This window comes from Bradysia coprophila, unplaced genomic scaffold, assembly GCF_014529535.1.
Source record: "Bradysia coprophila strain Holo2 unplaced genomic scaffold, BU_Bcop_v1 contig_197, whole genome shotgun sequence".
Classification (NCBI taxonomy): Eukaryota; Metazoa; Arthropoda; class Insecta; order Diptera; family Sciaridae; genus Bradysia; species Bradysia coprophila.
Window position 1 is genome coordinate 834,009 of NW_023503460.1, and position 25,000 is coordinate 859,008.

At 35.8% G+C, this 25,000-nt stretch overlaps 1 protein-coding gene across 1 annotated transcript in view; it reads left to right on the top strand.

Moving 5' to 3' along the window:
• LOC119075308 (neuropeptide CCHamide-1 receptor) overlaps window positions 1–25,000 on the top strand; it is an 80,691-nt gene that overhangs the window by 45,559 nt on the left and 10,132 nt on the right. Inside the window, exons 3-6 of the mRNA XM_037181724.1 lie at window positions 11,129–11,232; window positions 11,318–11,504; window positions 11,717–11,742; window positions 24,507–24,610. Coding sequence (XP_037037619.1) covers window positions 11,129–11,232; window positions 11,318–11,504; window positions 11,717–11,742; window positions 24,507–24,610 — 421 coding nt within the window. The remainder of the gene's footprint in view (window positions 1–11,128; window positions 11,233–11,317; window positions 11,505–11,716; window positions 11,743–24,506; window positions 24,611–25,000) is intronic.

Here is a 25,000-nt window from a genome sequence, read left to right on the forward strand (position 1 = left end):
TTGCTGTTGCGTCTCAGAGGTAAATATTGTTTAAATTATTGGAGTTCTACCACTATCATAACGAATCAACCTAAACCATTACCAGAGAAAGTATGGCACCAACTGCTAAAGCCACAACAGTTGCCAAAGCCGCGAAAACTCAAAAAACTGTTAAGAAAAGAAAGAGCGTCAATTTGGCTACAAAAATCAAAATTTTGGATAGATTGCGTGAAGGGTTGGGTACTGCAGCCATTGACAGAGAATTTGAGCTGGGAGAATCAACCGTAAGAGGCATCGGCAAGTTGGAGGACAAGATCAGAACGTCAGTCAGTGCTGGTGCAACTATAAGTTTGAGCAAAACATCTCAAGCGCGTAATCCGTTGTTTGAAAAAATGGAGAGACTGCTGAACATTTGGATTGAAGATAAGAATCAGAAGAACATGTCATTGAATGGAGAGTGCATACGCATGAAAGCCAAACGGATTTACGACCACATTTCACAAGGCTCAGCGGCTATTCCCGAATTTTCAGCGAGCAAAGGATGAAGCTGCGTCTGCGCAAATAGACTGCTTGTTTAATCTCGATAAGAACAATATATCAAATTTACATGAAATCAGCTCAATTTCTCAATTTAAATTAAGTACGAATCTTTCAAATATTTCTTTTTCTATATTTCCGCTCAAACAATTATGAAATTGCCAGTAAATACCTAAACATGTTCAGTTCATTGTGAAACAGATTCCACTTTTTTGGTTTTTGTTTTTCACCAATACTACCATAAATGTGTACAATCCGAGTAGGTACAAAATGTGTTAGGAAGCATTGGTAAAGTTCCTCGGACAACCTTTTTTAACAAGGAATTTTATGTGCTGTACATTACGCTGACAACAAAATGTTTGAATACCTACAACATTAAATATTCTTGTAGAAATAATAGCGAAAAAATTACTGAGAGCTGAAAATATTCAATTACGCTGGTCGGGACAGATCTGTCCTAACTCCTAACCTTTTGATGTACGCACCAGTCTTAATGCATGACATCAATAATTTTATTGTTCTGTAATGCATCTGTCATCTTGTTAATCTATTGTGCTGTGATTAAAATATAACTTGATCTTTAATTAGTGAATTTGGCGGAATTTTCGTCATTAATTGTGATTTTGATATTAATTCCTGCAGATTTTTTATTTATTAAAGGAAAATGCGCAAAAAAAGACTGCTCACAATAATGACGCAGCCAGTAAAAAAGCAGATATTTTTCTAAATAAATAATTAAACGAATTAAACTCAAAAAGTATGCAGAAAATAAAGATCCAATTTTGGTCACCGTTGTTGTTATTTACATGCGCAATACATTGATCGTATTTTCTACATTGATCGTATTTTCTACATTGATCGTATTTTCACATATAGATAGAAACAACAACGATGACCAAAATTGGATCTTTATTTTCTGCATACGTTTTGAGTTTCATTCATTTAACTTATGACCTATAATTTGGAAAATATCTGCACTAATTAATATCCCACAAAAACCTCAAAGAGGAAAAGGTGACGCTAGTGTAGTAAAAATTAAACTTCCAAAACATTTGCTATCGGTTTTGGTGACGCATTCTGCGCCTCAACGTACCAAGAAAGCTTTAAAAAAAAATGCGTCACAAAGTGACAGATGATTATCGCCCAAAACCACTTGCAGTGGAGGTGTGACGCAAGTCCTGTTATCCACTTACAAAAGAACTGATATCGGTGTAGGTGACGCTTACAGATTCGACACGCAAAAAGATATGCGTCACAAATGGGAGCTGATGAGGAAAGTACGCGAAAGTTTTATCAACAAAAATCTTACCAGAAAAATTTTAGGAAGAAAATTATAATAAAAAAGTTTACGTCAAAAAGTGGCAGATGATTCGGCTTTCTTCCGTTTGAATTCCATTCTTTAAAGGATTTTCCTTCCTCAACATCTGCCACTTGAGACGCAAACTTTTTTATTATAATTTTCTTCCTAAAATTTTTCTGGTAAGATTTTTGTTGATAAAACTTTCGCGTACTTTCCTCATCAGCTCCCATTTGTGACGCATATCTTTTTGCGTGTCGAATCTGTAAGCGTCACCTACACCGATATCAGTTCTTTTGTAAGTGGATAACAGGACTTGCGTCACACCTCCACTGCAAGTGGTTTTGGGCGATATCAGCTCCTTTGTAAGTTGTGATTTTTTAGAATTGGGTCGAAGATAATAGACAATTATATTGTGCAGTTTGAAAGAAAATATTCTTCTTACAAAACTGTATAACTTTCTCTTTGATCTCAACCTTCCAGCTTTCATTTGACGAAAATCGAAAATTTTACGGAATTCAAAAATTTGATGAAAATCGAAAAATTCACGAATATCGAAAATTTGACCAAAATCGAAAATTTGAGGCACTTAAAACGCTCATATCTCCCAAATAAGCGACTTTTTAGGAAAACCATGAAACACGTGTCGACTAGAATGTGAAACTCTATCAATTTGTCTTTTAAACGAACTTTCTATCTGCAGTGTTTTCCGAGTTATGGCTGACATAGCTCACACTTAAAACGCCCATATCTCCAAAATAAGCGACTTTTTAGGGAAACCATGAAACACGCATCGACTAGAATCTAAAACTCTATAACTTTGTCTTTTACACGAAGTTTACATCTGCTGTATTTTCCGAATTATGGCTGACATAGCTCGCACTTAAAACGCTCATAGCTTCCAAATAGACGTCTTTTTAGGTAAACCATGAAACACGTTTCGAATAGACTGTGAAACTATCAATTTGTCTTTTAAACGAACTTTCTATCTGCAGTATTTTCCGAGTTATGGCTGACATAGCTCGCACTTAAAACGCCCATATTTCCAAAATAAGCGACTTTTTAGGGAAACCATGAAACACGCATCGACTAGAATCTAAAACTCTATAACTTTGTCTTTTACACGAAGTTTACATCTGCTGTATTTTCCGAGTTATGGCTGACATAGCTCGCACTTAAAACGCCCATATCTCCAAAATAAGCGACTTTTTAGGGAAACCATGAAACACGCATCGACTGAAATCTAAAACTCTATAACTTTGTCTTTTACACGAAGTTTACATCTGCTGTATTTTCCGAGTTATGGCTGACATAGCTTGCACTTAAAACGCCCATATCTCCAAAATAAGTGACTTTTTAGGGAAACCATGAAACACGCATCGACTAGAATCTAAAACTCTATAGCTTTGTCTTTTAAACGAAGTTTACATCTGCTGTATTTTCCGAGTTATGGCTGACATAGCTCGCACTTAAAACGCCCATATCTCCAAAATAAGCGACTTTTTAGGGAAACCATGAAACAAGTGTCGACTGAAATCTAAAACTCTCTAACTTTGTCTTTTACACGAACTTTCTATCCGCAGTATTTTCCGAGTTATGGCTGACATAGCTCGCACTTAAAACGCCCATATCTTCAAAATAAGCGACTTTTTAGGGAAACCATGAAACACGCATCGACTAGAATCTAAAACACTATAACTTTGTCTTTTACACGAAGTTTACATCTGCTGTATTTTCCAAGTTATGGCTGACATAGCTTGCACTTAAAACGCCCATATCTCCAAAATAAGTGACTTTTTAGGGAAACCATGAAACACGCATCGACTAGAATCTAAAACTCTATAGCTTTGTCTTTTAAACGAAGTTTGCATCTGCTGTATTTTCCGAGTTATGGCTGACATAGCTCGCACTTAAAACGCCCATATCTCCAAAATAAGCGACTTTTTAGGGAAACCATGAAACAAGTGTCGACTGAAATCTAAAACTCTCTAACTTTGTCTTTTACACGAACTTTCTATCCGCAGTATTTTCCGAGTTATGGCTGACATAGCTCGCACTTAAAACGCCCATATCTCCAAAATAAGCGACTTTTTAGGGAAACCATGAAACACGCATCGACTAGAATCTAAAACACTATAACTTTGTCTTTTACACGAAGTTTACATCTGCTGTATTTTCCGAGTTATGGCTGACATAGCTCGCACTTACAACGCCCATATCTCCAAAATAAGCGACTTTTTAGGGAAACCATGAAACACGCATCGACTAGAATCTAAAACTCTATAACTTTGTCTTTTACACGAAGTTTACATCTGCTGTATTTTCCGAGTTATGGCTGACATAGCTTGCAGTTAAAACGCCAATATCTTCAAAATAAGCGACTTTTTAGGGAAACCATGAAACACGCATCGACTAGAATTTAAAACTCTATAACTTTGTCTTTTACACGAAGTTTACATCTGCTGTATTTTCCGAGTTATGGCTGACATAGCTCGCACTTAAAACGCCCATATTTCCAAAATAAGCCACTTTTTAGGGAAACCATGAAACACGCATCGACTAGAATCTAAAACTCTATAACTTTGTCTTTTACACGAAGTTTACATCTGCTGTATTTTCCGTGTTATGGCTGACATAGCTCGCACTTAAAACGCCCATATCTCCAAAATAAGCGACTTTTTAGGGAAACCATGAAACACGTGTCGACTGAAATCTAAAACTCTCTAACTTTGTCTTTTACACGAACTTTCTATCCGCAGTATTTTCCGAGTTATGGCTGACATAGCTCGCACTTAAAACGCCCATATCTCCAAAATAAGCGACTTTTTAGGGAAACCATGAAACACGCTTCGACTAGAATCTAAAACTCTATAACTTTGTCTTTTACACGAAGTTTACATCTGCTGTATTTTCCGAGTTATGGCTGACATAGCTCGCACTTAAAACGCCAATATTTCCAAAATAAGCGACTTTTTAGGGAAACCATGAAACACGCATCGACTAGAATCTAAAACTCTATAACTTTGTCTTTTACACGAAGTTTACATCTGCTGTATTTTCCGAGTTATGGCTGACATAGCTCGCACTTAAAACGCCAATATCTCCAAAATAAGCGACTTTTTAGGGAAACCATGAAACACGCATCGACTAGAATCTAAAATTCTACAACTTTGTCTTTTACACGAAGTTTACATCTGCTGTATTTTCCGAGTTATGGCTGACATAGCTCGCACTTAAAACGCCAATATCTCCAAAATAAGCGACTTTTTAGGGAAACCATAAAACACGCATCGACTAGAATCTAAAACTCTATAACTTTGTCTTTTACACGAAGTTTACATCTGCTGTATTTTCCGAGTTATGGCTGACATAGCTCGCACTTAAAACGCCAATATCTCCAAAATAAGCGACTTTTTAGGGAAACCATGAAACACGCATCGACTAGAATCTAAAACTCTATAACTTTGTCTTTTACACGAAGTTTACATCTGCTGTATTTTCCGAGTTATGGCTGACATAGCTCGCACTTAAAACGCCAATATCTCCAAAATAAGCGACTTTTTAGGGAAACCATGAAACACGCATCGACTAGAATCTAAAACTCTATAACTTTGTCTTTTACACGAAGTTTACATCTGCTGTATTTTCCGAGTTATGGCTGACATAGCTCGCACTTAAAACGCCAATATCTCCAAAATAAGCGACTTTTTAGGGAAACCATGAAACACGCATCGACTAGAATCTAAAACTCTATAACTTTGTCTTTTACACGAAGTTTACATCTGCTGTATTTTCCGAGTTATGGCTGACATAGCTCGCACTTAAAACGCCAATATCTCCAAAATAAGCGACTTTTTAGGGAAACCATGAAACACGCATCGACTAGAATCTAAAACTCTATAACTTTGTCTTTTACACGAAGTTTACATCTGCTGTATTTTCCGAGTTATGGCTGACATAGCTCGCACTTAAAACGCCAATATTTCCAAAATAAGCGACTTTTTAGGGAAACCATGAAACACGCATCGACTAGAATCTAAAACTCTATAACTTTGTCTTTTACACGAAGTTTACATCTGCTGTATTTTCCGAGTTATGGCTGACATAGCTCGCACTTAAAACGCCAATATCTCCAAAATAAGCGACTTTTTAGGGAAACCATGAAACACGCATCGACTAGAATCTAAAACTCTATAACTTTGTCTTTTACACGAAGTTTACATCTGCTGTATTTTCCGAGTTATGGCTGACATAGCTCGCACTTAAAACGCCAATATCTTCAAAATAAGCGACTTTTTAGGGAAACCATGAAACACGCATCGACTAGAATCTAAAACTCTATAACTTTGTCTTTTACACGAAGTTTACATCTGCTGTATTTTCCGAGTTATGGCTGACATAGCTCGCACTTAAAACGCCAATATCTCCAAAATAAGCGACTTTTTAGGGAAACCATGAAACACGCATCGACTAGAATCTAAAACTCTATAACTTTGTCTTTTACACGAAGTTTACATCTGCTGTATTTTCCGAGTTATGGCTGACATAGCTCGTACTTAAAACGCCAATATCTCCAAAATAAGCGACTTTTTAGGGAAACCATAAAACACGCATCGACTAGAATCTAAAACTCTATAACTTTGTCTTTTACACGAAGTTTACATCTGCTGTATTTTCCGAGTTATGGCTGACATAGCTCGCACTTAAAACGCCCATATTTCCAAAATAAGCGACTTTTTAGGGAAACCATGAAACACGCATCGACTAGAATCTAAAACTCTATAACTTTGTCTTTTACACGAAGTTTACATCTGCTGTATTTTCCGAGTTATGGCTGACATAGCTCGCACTTAAAACGCCCATATCTTCAAAATAAGCGACTTTTTAGGGAAACCATGAAACACGCATCGACTGAAATCTAAAACTCTATAACTTTATCTTTTACACGAACTTTCTATCCGCAGTATTTTCCGAGTTATGGCTGACATAGCTCGCACTTAAAACGCTCATAGCTTCCAAATAGACGACTTTTTAGGAAAACCATGAAACACGTGTCGAATGAAATCTGAAACTCTATAAATTTGTCTTTTAAACGAACTTTCTATCTGCCATATTTTCCGAGTTATAGGTTCCATAGCTCAATAGCTTAACACGCTCATAACTCCGAAATTATAAGCTTTTATAAAAATTCCTTCAAATTAGTTTCTTAGAATTACGTCCTTAACATACCCTGAAAATTTCAGCCAAATTCACCGGTAAATTCAAAAGTTTCGTTGTAACAGAGTGACAAAGTGACAAAGTAACAAAGGTTGGTAAAATTCATCAATTTCAATATGTATGGAAATGAATTTCTTCATACAAATTTCTGCAAATTTCCAAGTTTTGAAATTTAATATCTCGGCCAAATTTTAACCTTATGAGGCGTGTGATAGCTCGTTGAACTTGTATGGACGCCCAGATTACGAATAAAATACTTTGGGGGTAGTAGGAGCGAAGGGGGAAAAGTCAAAAAGTTCGTGTATATATGTTCCTCAGTCCTGCGGAAAAAAATTTTTGTCAAATTTTTCAGTGTGAACGGACTTGCGTCACGGCCCTTCACTAACGTAGGGCCATGATTGTCGTATGAGGGGTTTCCTCAGCATCTGTCTTGTGACGCATTTTTTTTGTAAAGCTTTCGTTGTAAAATCTCATCGGTAAACTTCTCGTTGACATATTTTATTGTTAAAATTTTCTTGGTAAAAATTGATTACGTTGAGGCGCAGAATGCGTTACCAAAACCGATATCAAATGTTTTGGAAGTTTATTTTTTATACACTAGCGTCACCATAGAGTAGGGTAATACATAGAGTTAAGCAAGCTCTACAAGTGACAATTTATCCCAAGTCTACATACCGTACAATTACAGTGGCTTTTTTTGGTTCGGAACATTTTGAGACATTTTCGAATTTTAACAGTCATCGATGTTCCCAGTCAATTAAGTTGTTTCCACTTATGATATTTTGCGCCAAGTTATCATACACTGGAAATAACTTAAAGATAAATGATCTAAAATTGTGTTGAACATGCAGTATCGTTGAAAATATTTCAAAAATATGAAATTTCAAGATAACCGCCGTATTCTTGAAATGTCGATAAAAGTTTTCCACCAACGAAACTGTACAAACGATACTTTATCCCAACTCTCTACATGCCGTACAGCCGGAAATATCTCAAAAATACGAAATTTCAAGATGGCCGCAAATTTCTTGAAATATCGAAAAAAGTTTTCCACCAACGAAACTGTACAAGCGACACTTTATCCTAACTCTCTACATGCCGTACAGCAGGAAATATCTCAAAAATACGAAATTTCAAGATGGCCGCCATTTTCTGGAAATATCGATAAAAGTTTTCCACCAACGAAACTGTACAAACGATACTTTATCCCAACTATCTACATGCCGTATAGCCGAAAATATCTCTAAAATCCGAAATTTCAAAATGGCCGCCATTTTCTTGAAATATCGAAAAAAGTTTTCCACCAACAAAACTGTACAAGCGACACTTTATCCTAACTCTCTACATGCCGTACAGCAGGAAATATCTCAAAAATACGAAATTTCAAGATGGCCGCCATGATCTTGAAATATCGAAAAAAGGCTTCCATCAACGAAACTGTACAAGCGATTTTTCCCAACTCTCTTGTCATGCACCAAGGCTGATGCATAGGTTAAAAGGTGAGGGTAGACCCGATCGGTTTATAAGATGTTTTCAAGTCTCAGTAATTACTTTGCTATATTGTCTACAAGAATGTTTCATGTGTGTATCATAAAACAACCCCGAGTTTCTATGCAAAATTTTGTTTTTAATGAAAGAAAGAGGTGGCATGGTGTTTGTATCGACCGCACATCTGATTATGTTATATGATATTACCTCTCCATTATATCTACATTATCCTTTATGAGTTTGTTGCAATAATGTCGTCTGGGACAATATCGAAATTTGTGGATTGTGAAGTTTCTTAAAAAAAAAAACAAAATTGTGTCGCTACCTTCGTTTTGATAAGTGTACTTTTATTGTTGGAGAAAGCGTCCTCTCCCGCACTAAAACTCCGATAAAAAATATGTTTAAATATTACAATTAAGTTTCATTACAAAGCATTTCATTAAAACAATTAAAATAAACAAAAGAAAAAACTAAAAACTAAAGAACTAAATAAAAATACTTCGTTAAATTTTCATATCGCGTGCTCGAGTTAATTCCCGAAAGACATGAAAAAGAAAAAATAAACATTAGTATGTCAATAGTATGAAAAAAAACAAAAATTAAAAATTAAAACTAGAGTAAATAAAAATCATCGACTCTTTTTCCAAAAGTTCCTAATATACAAGCCGCATTCCGCCTCTGTATCGATATAGAAATCTTCTGAAGCAAGTAAACTAAAGACTTCTTCTCTCCGGAAGCCTTCTTCATCATCAGCAATAAATCGGGTGACCTGATGACAAAGCCATTGGCAATTCAAAAGTCTCTCAATCCACGAGCATTCAAGAATGCAGACAAGCAGAAGTTTCCTGTATTTTGGAGAGCGAACAAGAAGGCATGGATGACGGCAGCTTTAATTCGAGAGTGGTTTACCGACATGTTTGTTCCAGAGGTCGAGCAATACCTAAAGAAGAAAAACTTGAGTTTCAAAGTTTTACTCCTCATTGACAACGCCACATGTCACCCTGAGGATCTTAGCCATCCGAATGTAAAAGTAGTCTTCCTACCGGCTAATACGACCTCAATAATTCAGCCCATGGATCAAGGAATCATTGCTACATTTAAAGCATTGATGCTGCGGTACACTTTCGAATGGATACTCGGAGAGCTTGACTCTGACAGCAACAACACCGTCCCGGAGATATGGAAAAAATACACAATGGTTGACTGCCTGGATTTTATTCGACGATCACTACAATCAATTCAAAAAGAAACTCTGGCCGGCTGCTGGAAAAACATTTGTCCGGTGTAAGTGGTTGACGAAATTGTTGGAAAGGTCACACCTGTTGCTGAACACATCGGCGCCATTGTTGCCATTGCACACTCTGTTGGAGGGGATGGTTTTGCGGACTTGTCTGAAGGGGAAGTGAATGAATTGATTGTCGACAATGTGGACTTAACCGAGGAGGATCTACTCGACATACTTGAAAACCAAACAATCGAGATCGTGGACGAACAGCGAGACCTCTCCCAAATCATGACAACATCTGCGGTTAAGAATATTCTCGAACTATCGGACCAATTACGAAAATGTGTGGTTGATTTGATTGTGATGATAACCTGGAACGAAGTGCTAAATTCGAACGCGAATTATCCAACATTATGGCGCCTTACCACGAACTGAAAAAGACATTTGATTGTCTCAACGAACAGCTAATTCATGTAGACGAGCACTTCTTTGATCATCTGCTAACGACAACGGACGACCACGATGAAGAAGACGAATCGTCATCCTCAAAACAATAAATTTGTTTCGGACTCACGTAAAAAAACTTTTGAAACTAAAAACAAAATGACTTTCAATCGTCAGACAGCTTAACCTGTAAGCGATGGCAGAAGTAAAAATACATTGAACTTAGCTGTGAGTGAGGTGAGCGAAATTCTTTAAACTGAAAATTGCGCTAATATTTCAATATATTTACAACATGGAGAAGTTTGAAATGTACGGATTTTACTTATATGCGGGTCTTAAGTGTCGCATTAATTGCGGGCCGCCGTAATAAAATATTTCCAGAAGACCATGCAAGTTGTCTATTTCGACAATTTTCAAGTTATGTACCGAGCCAAAGGTGTGGTTTACACGGTGGATAAAGGATAAAAAACCACAATGTCTGACCGCAATGTCTGACCTGATCCCTTCTCATAAAACATTTTTTGAATTACGATTTTTTTCCGAAATGGATTTGTATGGATTTTCACGAGTCATCAAGCAAAAAAAATGTTTTTTTGAAAGGGTACCCGAAAAAGAGTATTTTTAGGAGTGATGGGACCTCAAAAGACTCATAAAAACCGTTCCACTATATCTGAGCTGATCCTTTGAAAAAAAAAAAAACTTTTTTCTATTGAGGGGATATATAATCTAAATCGTCGAAATAAACCTTCGAAATTGAAGTTTCGAATTTTACAACTGACAGGAAATTATTTTTACTACAAAACAAATTAGCTATTACTCGATGAGACTGTATTCCAATTCATTTCTGATGCACACAATAATCTATATTTATGTAACACAGAGCTTCGGCAAATTTACGTGCCGGTTAAAACTAATTAAAATTATTTTTATGCCTTACACAGGTGGAGGAAAACGTGCTACATACATGACAATAACAACAGCAATTGTGATATGGATACTGGCAATTATATGCGGAATACCGGCACTAGCTGGTTCTAAAATCAAGGTAGGTGTTAAACCATACAATTAACACAATAATTCAATCAATGTCGGTGGGTTAAACGTCACTGTAATGTGTTTTCATTTTGTAGCACATCGTAGTCAACAGCAGAGTGTCATTCGAGGTATGTTACCCGTTTCCTGAGGAGTGGGGCCCAGAATATGCCAAGGGTATGGTGCTTTTTCGGTTTTTGGTCTACTACGCCGTGCCGTTGATCCTTATTGGTATATTTTATATAATGATTGCGATTCATCTGGTCTTCACCAGTCGTGTGCCAGGTGATTATTTAATTCACTACATATTATATGTTCGTTATACCCTTCTATTTATCGTCGATGCGGAGTGCCTGTTAATCAATAACCGATGTCTTAATTAGGCGAATTTCATTGAATTAAGTTCCGCATCCAACCTAAACTTTCTGATTATTTGTTGATGAAGTTGCATCGACCTATTTTATAAGATATTTAACTCAATAGTTGGTTTGTTTCAGGTGAAATTCAAGGAGCTATGAGACAGGTAAATATTTCTTAATTCTACCTATTTTTTGGGAGTTTTGCACATATTTTTATAATGAAAAATAAAAATGCTCAAGGAAAATATAGAAATTGGTGAATAGACCTTGCCTAAGACTTATTTGAAGCAAATAATAGGTAATTGCTTTACAGCGCTGAAATGCAGCTAATGTTATGGGTTCGGACGGTTGGACGAGATTTTTGTATGTACTCTGATAGATTTGATAAGTTAACCAATTTTTGTTAAAAATAGAAGCCACTCCATGGGTGGAATTTGTTTCATGTTTTTATACAAATTTAAGGTTTAATTAACACATTCAAAATAATTGCGGCTTGTCAACATTCGGCACCCTGGACTTTACTTAAATATTAGTGGAATGCCTCCAAATAAATTTCTAAAAATCTAGAATTCAGTTTTCGATTATTAGAAATGTATTTCAGTAAAGTCCAGGGTGTTGAAAGTTGGCAAGCCGCAATTAATTTCAATGTATTAATAAAAATTAAAAAAAAGAAACCGGAAATGTGTCGGTTTTCCGTGCGTGGACTCAGCATCTGTGGGTCTATAAAGATATGGATTCTAGTTGAAAAACTACAATGTTATTCCTTATTTAATTTGACCATTATTATAGAATTCTTCAGCGTCTTGTTGAATTTGAATTACTTTTTGAAGAGGTGATAATGAATCAATCGCCATAGTTTTTATTGCTGTGCCAGATAATTTATATGTTTTCAACATTCAACTACGAAGGGTGGTTATTGCGTTGTAGTATACGAATTTTCCAACAACAATCAACATAAAACCACATAAAACAAATTCTTGTAGAAGTTTGTGAAATATCCTTTTCGGGCACAGAACTTTCAACTGTATTTTTATCAAACAAAAATAAGTGAACCAATTGAAACAAAGAGAAACTTATGCTCCGAATATCCACATCCACTTAGCATAATCAAAATTATAATTCATTAGCAGACGGACTCTGCGGTTTATCCCAACAATCGGAACATAGCACTTTCATTTTGCAGTGAATATCATCCCACCGAGTGATATTATACTTTATACCGAAGCTTTTGTCGTCGTTATTATATATAAAGAACAATGCAAATGATTAATGGTAGTGAATTTGCATAACTAACAAACAATTAGTTCAGCAGGAAACATTTGCTGTAAGACGGTGGTAATGATGGTAAATTGTAGATTGTTGTTATGGAAAAGTGGTTGCTAGTTATAAGGAATATGTAAATTTACGTGAATGTCCCTATATTTTACGGTATCGTACGTGATGCAACTGTAAACATTTATGTTAGGCAGAATTTAGAAACGGTGATAAACGGGCCTGATATGAAAGAAAATAAAAAAAGGTGAAAAAGAAGCGAAATGACGCTCAATCATTACCTAAAATAGATTTTGGATAAGACGAGCCACGACAAAAATTATGTTGCAAATATAAATGTTCTTCTTCTTCTTCTTTTTCAGCCTGTTCCTATCCACTGCTGGATGTAGGCCTCTCCAACTTCTTTCCATTTCGTACGATCCATTGCCATTTGCTGCCAGTTTGTACCTGCAATATTCTTAATTCCGTTTGTCCATCTCTCTGGTGGTCTACCTATAGCTCGTATTTTATATGGTCGCCAGTTCATGATCTTTTTGGTCCAACGTTCGTCTGTCCTTCTTGCAATATGTCCCGCCCAGCTCCATTTCAGAGATGCTATTCTTTCCATGACATCAACGACCCTGGTTTGTTGTCGAATCCATTGATTCGTCATTCTGTCTCTGAGTGTTATTCCAAGCATACTCCGTTCCATGGCTCTTTGTGTCACTCTCAATTTATCTTCGGATGCTTTCGTTAAAGTTAACGTTTCCGCTACATAAGTGAGCACTGGAAGGACACAAGTGTCGAAAACTTTGCGTTTCAGACTATTATTCATTTTGCTTTTGAAAATTAGTCTGAGTTTTCCGAACGCTGCCCATGCAAGACCAATCCTACGTCTTATTTCTGCAGTCTGGTTGTCCAGACCTAACTTCAGTTTATGTCCTAGATATACATAGCTGTCGACTCGTTCAATGATAGTGTCACCAATTTTGATTTCTCTATCGTCCCCGATGTTGGTCATGACTTTTGTTTTCGATAAGTTCATCTTGAGGCCAACTTTGCTTGCCTCTTCACTTAACTGTTGTAGCATAAGCTGAGCCTGACCTAGATTCGCTGCTATCGGTACAATGTCATCAGCGAAGCGGAGATTGCTCAGGTACTCTCCATTTATCTTTATTCCCATTTTACTCCAGTTTAACTTCTTAAAAATACTCTGCAGAATCGCCGTGAATAATTTCGGTGAAATGGTATATATATATGGTATATAATGGAAATATAAATTTTGAGCCTGGTTTTACGCCATAATCTTGCTATACGTTGCGGCATGCAGAAGCAATTTTATCTTATGCACTTTTATACACTCAACTGTCAAGTTACGAATATTTGTATCTCGGTAATTCTATTTAGAACAGACGTTCAGCAAATTCTTTAAATTTGTTACATGAAATGGAGAGACCTCGTTTTGCGTTCAGCAAATTGTATTGTTTTGTTACATGAAATGGAGAGACCTCGTTTTGCGTTCAGCAAATTCTTTAAATTTGTTACATGAAATGGAGAAACCTCGTTTTGCGTTCAGCAAATTCTTTAAATTTGTTATCAGTCAAAAACACTCAAAAGAGTAAAAGTGACGCAAGTCCCTGTGCATACTTCCAAAACAACTGATATCGCTGGATGTGACGCATTCTGCGCTTGTACGCAAAAACTGTAACAGGAAAAATTTGACCAAAGAAATTCTAGAAACAAAATTTTACCAAAAAAAATTTGCGTCACAAAGTGGCGATCATATCGATATAATTTTAACATTTAAAAAAATGTAAAAATGTAACAACAACTGATTTTGTCATGCAAAAATATAGATAAAAATTGACAAAATTGCCGACTATGAAAATATGTCGTCGATTTATATGCATTTTTTATGCATAGGTAAAGAAGACAGAAACACGCAACGCAATATTTTGTCTCACATCAAAGTTCAACTTCCTTGTAAGACAAATATTACGTTGCATGTTCCTGTCTTCTTTACCTATGCATAAAAAATGCATATAAATCGACGACATATTTTTTTCCAAAATTGTTTCTTCCCCCGAAGTAATCCATGAATCGTCTGTATTTAAAACATTTAAAAAAATTCAAAAATGTAAAAACAACTGATTTTGTCATGCAAAAATATAGATAAAAATTGACAAAATTGTCGACCACGAAAATATGTCGTCGATTTATATGCATTTTTTATGCTCATGGATTGACTTAGAACAATCATTAGTGGAATCATTAGACACACATTCCATTTATTTTTGGCAGTTGTCAAAAAGTAGCAGATTAATTCCTAGGCGGTACCAACCTAAATTTTTTTCAACTTGTCTGTTTATACAAACTTGGAATGAGTCAAATTTCAAATGTCTTCTCATTCAGACAGAACTACAGTCTTCAAGTTCACATGTAATTTCATGTTTACATGGTTGAAGAAAGTTCTATTTCACGCAGAGCTAATTGTGTTTTTCTTTCATTGTTTAACAAGTGTAACTTTCTGCAATAAGTCACTAAATAAACATTTCGATAAACTACAAAATATTTTGTATGCGAGACTGTGTGGCCGCCTACGACTAGAACATGCAATTTTATTAAATTTTTGTAGACGAAAGAGCGACGCATTCTCAGTAGATTTTAACTAAACAGATAACTGAAACAAATCATGATCGGATCTACTACCCTCTCGTTTTCATATTGTTCATTATTTAATTATTGTTGCTTGACATTTGATTTTTTTTTTTAAATATTTTCATTGTGTAAAATGTCAACCGACAAGAGGACAGCAAAGTGTAAAACTTGTTCTTGTTTTTGTAAATTTTAATTTATTTTTTGTGCTTCATTGTGACTTTGATATTAATTTCTATCACTATTTTCGAAATTAGTTCAGCTAAATGCAAAGGTTTTGCGTGTTCAAATATTGGATTTGTTGTATTAAATCAGTCAAAATGTGTCTGCTTTGCTTTTGAACTTGCAGATATTAGAGACATCATCAATATAATAAGTTCCAATATTATTGGCCATCATAATCACATATAAAATGCACAGCGGTAATACTTATACCGAATAGTTATTGCACATTTTTGAGGTTTCATGTCTCTCGATTTGTCGATCAAAAATATCCAAAATTAAAACATTTTCCGACGCTTCGTGACTTTATTGTCACATAACACATCATCAGCTATTAATTCAATCTTTAAACACATAAGATCACGTTAAAATTCCTTTTAAAAAAACTCGCACCTTACGTGCAAGCGAAATGACAAAATTATGTCTGAAGTCAATTCGACTACACGTAAGAAATTCTAATTTGATTTTTGTATTTATATTTTGAGCCACAGCTGATATTATGACGTTAAGGTCACAAAATGTTTAAAGTTGTTTCAATTTATTGATTTTCGGACCGACGAATTGAGAAACATACTGAGCCATCTTGGTTAATAATATTGTAACTATTCGAAACAGAATATTCCAAACAATGATTGTAGACGATCAAAACAGAAAACATTTTTACTGATTTAATACAACAAATCCAACATTTGAACACGCAAAACCTTTGCATTTAGCTGAACTAATTTCGAAAATACTGATAGAAATTGATATCAAAGTCACAATAAAACACAAAAATTAAATTAAAATTTACAAATTGAAGAACAAGTTTTATAATTCGCTGTCCTCTTGTCGGTTGACTTTTGCACAATGAAAAAAAAAATCTCTAATGTCAAGCAACAATAATGAAATAATGAACAATACGTATGAAAACGAGAGGGTAGAAGATCCGATCATAATTTGTTTCAGATGTCTGTTTAGTTTATTGAGATTGCGTCGCTCTTTCGTCCACAAAAATTTAATAAATTTGCATATCGTAGACGTAGGCAAGCCACAATACAATATTATTGAATTATTTTGTAGTTTATCGAAATGTTTATTTAGTGACTTATTGCAGAAAGTTACACTTGTTAAACAAAGAAAGAAAAACACAATTAGCTGGGAGGTGCGGTAATCATGGTTTGATAGCGAAATGAAACGCATTTCTGTGTAACAAAATAATTTGAGATAAAAAAGTCTTCGCAATTCGATTAATCTTTTCGAAGAATAATTTCTATTTGAATCAAAAACGTACACTATATTGCACTTACCATACCAATTATTCATTCAAAAATAATCACATTGATTTATTTTCATTTAAGTTCGCAAGAGTACACTGTGCAAACATTACATGGAATTGTTCTATGACTTTTTTGTAAACCATTCTTGTTTCAAAAAAAGAAACAAAACGAAACAAATCAAAATAAAACAAAACAAATCAAAACGAAACAAATCAAAACAAAACAAAACAAATCATGTTTCGGCCACTTGGCAACAAATTACAAGATCTGTTTTGAAGATTAATACATGGATTTCGATTATCACTCTTTCCAGGTAGCATCATTGAGATTGAACTTAGAGGTAAACAAAGTAAAATTTTAAATTTTTTAACTTAAATTGCTTCGAAACAGCTAAAAACAAATTGTTTTTCCGTGGGAAATCTACGGAAAACAAATTTAATTTGTGCTGTTTCGCGACCTAATACTTACAATATTTTTATGTTTCACTTTGTTTACCTCTAAGTCCAATCATAATTAAGCTACCATAAAAGAATAATTAACGAAATCCAAATATTAATCCTTAAAACAGATCTTGTAATTTGTTGCCAAGTGGCCGAAACATGTTTTGTTTTGATTTGTTTTGATTTGTTTTGTTTTGATTTGTTTTGTTTTGTTTCACTTTTTCGAAGCAATGTTGGCAACTTACAATAAAAGATCTCACAGAATAATTTCGTGTGTATGAAAAGTCAATGCACACATGATTTCAACTTCTAGGATTTGTATTAAAAAATCAACGTTGATGTGATCATTTTTGAATAAATGTTTCGTGAGTGCAGTGGTGTTATGTTTTCGTTCGAATAGGAACCATGTTTCGAAATATGTGAACAATCTGCAAGACATTTTTTATCTCAATTATATATTGTTTTAGAGAAATGCTTTTCATTTTCTGTAAAACCACGATTCCCGCACCTCCCTGTGCACAAATTTGGATAAAGAATAAGACATTCCTCTTCCATAATGTAAATGTAACACATGAACAATTGATTTGGTTTTGTTTAAATTGCATGCAAATCACCGATGTTGTGTTATTATAAAGATGAACATATTTGTATAAAATGATAAAGATTTGGTGTGATAAAAAAGTATTTCAATGAATGTTCGTTTTTAAATGCATTTGCGGCATTCGATATATTTTTAGCCCCGTACGAAGTACTGGGGGCTTATAAGATTAATATGCCGTTTGTAACATGTCGAATTGGAAGCAGCCAGTAAGGGCAAAGCATTTGGTTATGTTCATAGATGACAAATCCGCAATAAAAAAAATGTCTGTCCGTCCGTCCGTCCGTCCGTCCGTCCGTGACCCCTATAGCTAGAGTAAATCACAACCTTTTTTCAAAATTCTTTTTTTCCCCGATTGGTATGGACAAAAGTAAGGTCAAGTTCGAAAATGGGCATGGTAGGGCCGGCCCTTCCAGAGCTAGGGCCCTATAGGTGTTTTTCATTCTTTCGCCGATATCTACCGAAATACGCACGCAATACCTGCTTGTGATATATCAAATGAAAGGTATTGACGAGTAGAACAAAGTTGCTGAACATTGTTTTTGGGTAAGATGCAATGTAGGCTTGTTGGGATGGCTCAAAGGTCGTTACTCGGCCCTAAGTGTTTTTTGCACATAAATCGAGTAAATCTCATCCGATTTTGCTAGATTTAGTTTTTTATGAAAGGTAATTGAATACCGAAAAGAACGTGGGGAAAAAAGTTTCAAATTGGACTAAGGCCGCTACTCGGCCCTAAGTCGTTTTTGCACATAAATCGAATAAATCTCATCCGATTTTGCTAGTTTTTGTTTCATTTGAGAGATAATTGAATGCCGAATAGAATGATGGCAAAAAAAGTTTCAAATTTGGGTCCTTGGACTAAGGCCGCTACTCGGCCCTAAGGGTTTTTTGCACATAAATCGAGTAAATCTCATCCGATTTTGCTAGATTTAGTTTTTTATGAAAGGTAATTGAATACCGAAAAGAACGTTGCGAAAAAAGTTTCAAATTTGGGCCCTTGGACTAAGGCCGCTACTCGGCCCTAAGTAGTTTTTGCACATAAATCGAATAAATCTCATCCGATTTTGCTAGTTTTTGTTTCATTTGAGAGATAATTGAATGCCGAATAGAATGATGGCAAAAAAAGTTTCAAATTTGGGCCCTTGGACTAAGGCCGCTACTCGGCCCTAAGTGTTTTTTGCACATAAATCGAGTAAATCTCATCCGATTTTGTTAGTTTTTGTTTCGTTTCGTTTGAGAGATAATTGAATACCGAAAAGAACGTGGCGAAAAAAGTTTCAAATTGAGTCCCTTGGACTAAGGCCACTACTTGGCCCTAAGTGTTTTTTGCACATAAATCGAGTAAATCTCATCCGATTTTGCTAGATTTAGTTTTCTATGGAAGGTAATATAATACAGAAAAGAACGTGGCGAAAAAAGTTTCAAATTTGGGCCCTTGAACTAAGGCCGCTGCTCGGCCCTAAGTATTTTTTGCACATAAATCGAGTATATTTCATCAGATTTTGCTACTTTTTGTTTCGTTTGACAGATAATTCAATACCGAAAGAAAATTGGGATAAAAAAAGTTGTAAATTCGGATTCCTAAGATTACATCGTAAACTTTTGTTTTATACTTGAGAAGTACTTCGTACGGGCTTTTGTAATTGCGCTAAGCGCAATTTTAAAGATGAACGCTTACAGTTTACAATTTGCAAAAATAGACAATGATGTCAAGTACGCAATAAGGTTACGGAAGCATTTTGATATCGGACGAATAAGGGTTACGGGCTTATTAGGGCTATGGACGTATAATGGTTTCGGGCTAAATAGGTTTACGGGTCGTACGGGGCTCAGTCGTAGCAAACGCTCCGACTGTTCTGATGCCTTGTTTGTACTGGGATAGGGTTTTTGCTGCTGGGAGAGAAAACGTACTAAAACGTAAAAAGCTGTCAAAAGATGTGACAGAAGGATTAGCTAAATATACTGAAATCTAACATTCGTAGAGTTTACTCGCTGTAACTAGAAGTTTTATTTTACACGATTACAGCCTGAAGAAGCTCCCATTAAATGAGCGAAATATTGCGAAAATAAAAATTGTTTTTCTTCTGTGTATGCCGATCACCCACGTCAACAAACCAACAAAAAACAAAGGCGAATCCTATATACCAATCGACAAAATGTAACGTGGTAACGGCAATAACACTCTCTAAAATCTAAATGGTGTACACCGATGTACCATTTTGAGAGAATTTTGTTTTTATCAAGTTGATTTTACATATCAGCACTGTATGGTGTAGCGTTTAAATTAAATTAATTATACTATACCATACCATACCATCTCGATGCGATGGTTTTTCTTCGCCATTATTCGATTCAATAAGGCTTTCTTAATTTAACTTGAATTAAATTAATTTTTTCTGCAAAATAAATTAATTTTGATTATCTAATTAATAATCTAATAATTTTTCGATAGGTGGTGTCCAGCCGAAATTAAAATTCAAAATAAATAAAGTGATTCGAACTGAACCGATTGTTTCCATTTCATTTGCTGAACGCAAAACGAGGTTTCTCCATTTCATATCATGGGCGCGCGTTAGCATAGCGCCCGTGACGCAATTCCTATTACTAGAAAAAATTTCAAATTTTTTTTTTTGTCGTACACTGCAGAAGAATATATTACAGCAAATATTGAAGTTCTACAATTCAAATACAAATGACTCCAAATTACCATCAAAAACAAGTCATCAGAACAGTCGGAGCGTTTGCCGCGACTTAGCCCCGTACGACCCGTAATCCTATTTCGTCCGTAACCCTAATACGTCTACATCCCTCTGTTACGCTGGGTTTGGTCAAATTTACTGAAAGTGTTCATTTTTAAAATTGCGCATAGCGCAATTACGAAAGCCCGTACGAAGTACCTATCAAATAAAACCAACAATTTACTGCATTCTTTTAGAAACCCAAAATTTTTTGCCATCATTCCATTGGGTATTCAATTACCTCTCAAATGAAACAAAAACTAGCAAAATCGGTTGAGATTTACTCGATTTATGTGCAAAGAACACTTAGGGCCGAGTAGCGGCCTTAGTCCAAGGGCCCAAATTTGAAACTCTTTTCGCCACGTTCTTCTGTATTCAATTACCTTCCATAAAAAACTAAATCTAGCAAAATCGGATGAGATTTACTCGATTTATGTGCAAAAAACACTTAGGGCCGAGTAGCGGCCTTAGTCCAAGGGCCCAAATTTGAAACTTTTTTTGCCATAATTCTATTCGGCATTCAATTATCTATCAAATGAAACAAAAACTAGCAAAATCGGATGAGATTTACTCGATTTATGTGCAAAAAACACTTAGGGCCGAGTAGCGGCCTTAGACCAAGAGCCCAAATTTGAAACTTTTTTGCCATCATTCTATTCGGCATTCAATTATCTCTCAAATGAAACAAAAACTAGCAAAATCGAATGAGATTTACTCGATTTATGTGCAAAAAACACTTAGGGCCGAGTAGCGGCCTTAGTCCAAGAGCCCAAATTTGAAACTTTTTTGCCATCATTCTATTCGGCATTCAATTATCTCTCAAATGAAACAAAAACTAGCAAAATCGGATGAGATTTACTCGATTTATGTGCAAAAAACACTTAGGGCCGAGTAGCGGCCTTAGTCCAAGGGCCCAAATTTGAAACTTTTTTCGACACGTTCTTTTCGGTATTCAATTACCTTCCATAAAAAACTAAATCTTGCAAAATCGGATGAGATTTACTCGATTTATGTGCAAAAAACACTTAGGGCCGAGTAACGACCTTTGGGCCCTCCCAACAAGCCCGCGTTGCATCTTACCCAAAAAAAATGTTCAGCAACTTTGTTCTACTCGTCAATACCTTTCATTTGATTAATCACAAGCAGCTATTGCGTGCGTATTTCGGTAGATATCGTCGAAAGACTGAAAAACACCTATAGGGCCCTAGCTCTGGAAGGGCCGACCCTACCATGCCCATTTTCGAACTTGACCTTACTTTTGTCGATACCAATCGGGGAAAAAAAGAATTTTGAAAAAAGGTTGAGATTTGCTCAAGCTAGAGGGGTCACGGACCGACGGACGGACGGACATTTTTAGTCCCGTACGAAGTACTGGGGGCTTATAAGATTAATATGCCGTTTGTAACATGTTGAATTGGAAGCAGACGGTAAGGGCAAAGCATTTGTGGCGAAAAAAGTTTCAAATTTGGGCCCTTGGACTAAGGCCGCAACTCGGCCCTAAGTGTTTTTTGCACATAAATCGAGTAAATCTCATCCGATTTTGCTAGATTTAGCTTTTTATGGAAGGTAATTGAATACTGAAAAGAACGTGGCGAAAAAAGTTTCAAATTTGCTCTCTCGGACTAAGGCCGCTACTCGGCCCTAAGTGTTTTTTGCACATAAATCGAGTAAATCTCATCCGATTTTTCTAGTTTTTGTTTAATTTGAGAGATAATTGAATGCCGAATAGAATGATGGCGAAAAAAGTTTCAAACTTGGTCCCTTGGACTAAGGCCGCTACTCGGCCCTAAGTGTTTTTTGCACATAAATCGAGTAAATCTCATCCGATTTTGCTAGTTTTTGTTTCATTTGAGAGCTAATTGAATGCCGAATAGAATGGTGGCAAAAAAAAGTTTTAAATTTGGGTCCTTGGACTAAGGCCGCTACTCGGCCCTAAGTGTTTTTTGCACATAAATCGAGTAAATCTCATCCGATTTTGCTAGTTTTTGTTTCGTTTGAGAGATAATTGAATACCGAAAAGAACGTGGCGAAAAAAGTTTCAAATTTGGTCCCTTGGACTAAGGCCGCTACTCGGCCCTAAGTGTTTTTTGCACATAAATCGAGTAAATCTCATCCGATTTTGCTAGTTTTTGTTTCATTTGAGAGATAATTGATTGCCGAATAGAATGGTGGCAAAAAAAGTTTTAAATTTGGGCCCATGGACTAAGGCCGCTACTCGGCCCTAAGTGTTTTTTGCACATAAATCGAGTAAATATCATCCGATTTTGCTAGTTTTTGTTTCAATTGAGAGATAGAATGCCGAATAGAATGGTGGCAAAAAAAGTTTTAAATTTGGGCCCATGGACTAAGGCCGCTACTCGGCCCTAAGTGTTTTTTGCACATAAATCGAGTAAATATCATCCGATTTTGCTAATTTTTGTTTTATTTGAGATGTAATTGAATACCGAAAAGAACGTTGCGAAAAAAGTTCCAAATTTGGTCCCTTGGACTAGGGCCGCTACTCGGCCCTAAGTGTTTTTTGCACATAAATCGAGTAAATCTCATCCGATTTTGCTAGTTTTTGTTTCATTTGAGAGATAATTGAATGCCGAATAGAATGGTGGCAAAAAAAGTTTTAAATTTGGGCCCATGGACTAAGGCCGCTACTCAGCCCTAAGTGTTTTTTGCACATAAATCGAGTAAATCTCATCCGAGTTTGCTAATTTTTGTTTTATTTGAGAGGTACTTCGTACGGGCTTTCGTAATTGCGCCATGCGCAATTTTAAAAATGAACACTTTCAGTAAATTTGACCATGCCCAACTTGACTTGCATTTTGGTAACAGACGCATTAGAGGGTTGTATGCGTATTAGGGTTCCTGGCGTATTACGGCTACGGACGTATTATGGTTACGGACGAAATAGGATTACGGGTCGTACGGGGCTAAGTCGCAGCAAACGCTCCGACTGTTCTGATGCCTTGTTTTATTGCGGATTCGTTATCTATGAACATTGACAAATGCTTTGCCCTTACCGTCTGCTTCCAATTCAACATGTTACAAACGGCATATTAATCTTAAAAGCCCCCAGTACTTCGTACGGGGCTGAAAACTAGGCGTCCGTACGAGTTCAACGAGCTATCACACGTTCTTTCAGTACTTTAAACGAAATGAAAAAATCCTACGTTACTTTGTTAGTCCGTCCGTCCGTCCGTGTTTCCTATCTTCTAAAGTCTTCTTTAGATTTTGTTGAAATTTTGGGAGTAGTCTAGTCGTCATTCTAAGACATTCCAGAAAAAAAAATTGCGTAACCGGCCTCGTTTCGGAGCTAGGGCTCCTCGAAGTTCCCATATAAGCCCCATATAAGAACACCTTTAAGTGTGTGTGTGCGTGGATGGGTATGGTAGAACAAATTTGTTCGCTTTTAATAAGCTCTGCTCGCCTCAATTTGTTTCCCCTAAATTTAGTATTTTTCAAATTTTTTTAAAAAACTCGTCTATCACCATCTTTTGTGCGTGTCTGTCTTAATCTACCAATGATAGATATAGGTTTGTTTTAACTAACTGTAAGCCCAAACTTTGAGAACACGAACGCAGTCAATTTCATCCACAGAGATGAACATAACCTGAACGTATAATACGAGTGTATGAATGTCCGTAAAAACTCTATCTACACAATGCATTGATGAATTCAATAAATTTCCATTTCAAATTAATTTTGATTGGTTTGAACGCCGTAGTTGTTTGTCCATGAAAATAAACTTCAGCTTTTCCTTCAACTTTATTTCAGGTCATTGCGAGGAAAAAAGTAGCAGTCACTGTGCTGGCGTTTGTTGTGATATTTGGAATTTGTTTTTTTCCACACCATTTATTCATGCTGTGGTTCTATTATAAGTGAGTATAAATTCCAATTAATTTTTAATTTATTCTTATCGATTCAAGTTAAAATACTATTTGCGAGAAAACGAAATTAGAAACTCGACAAACTATATTTTAAGCAACAAAAAAAAGCAATACCGGTGCACTCGAATTTTAAATTTAGTCGTAAATAGGTCTAACCAGCACCAACCAGTCCGAGTAAAGGAGATACCTATTGTGCCTGGATTTTCAAATTTTAAGTGGGGATAAGATCGCAGGACATTTTTGTTCTTCTGAAAAATCTTATCCCCACTTAAAATTTTAAAATCCAGGCACAAGAGGTATTTCCTTTATTAGGACTGGTTGGAGAATTTTTTTATAGTTAGTCAAAGACAGGCATGAGAGCCGGCCGAAAAACGTCGGCGG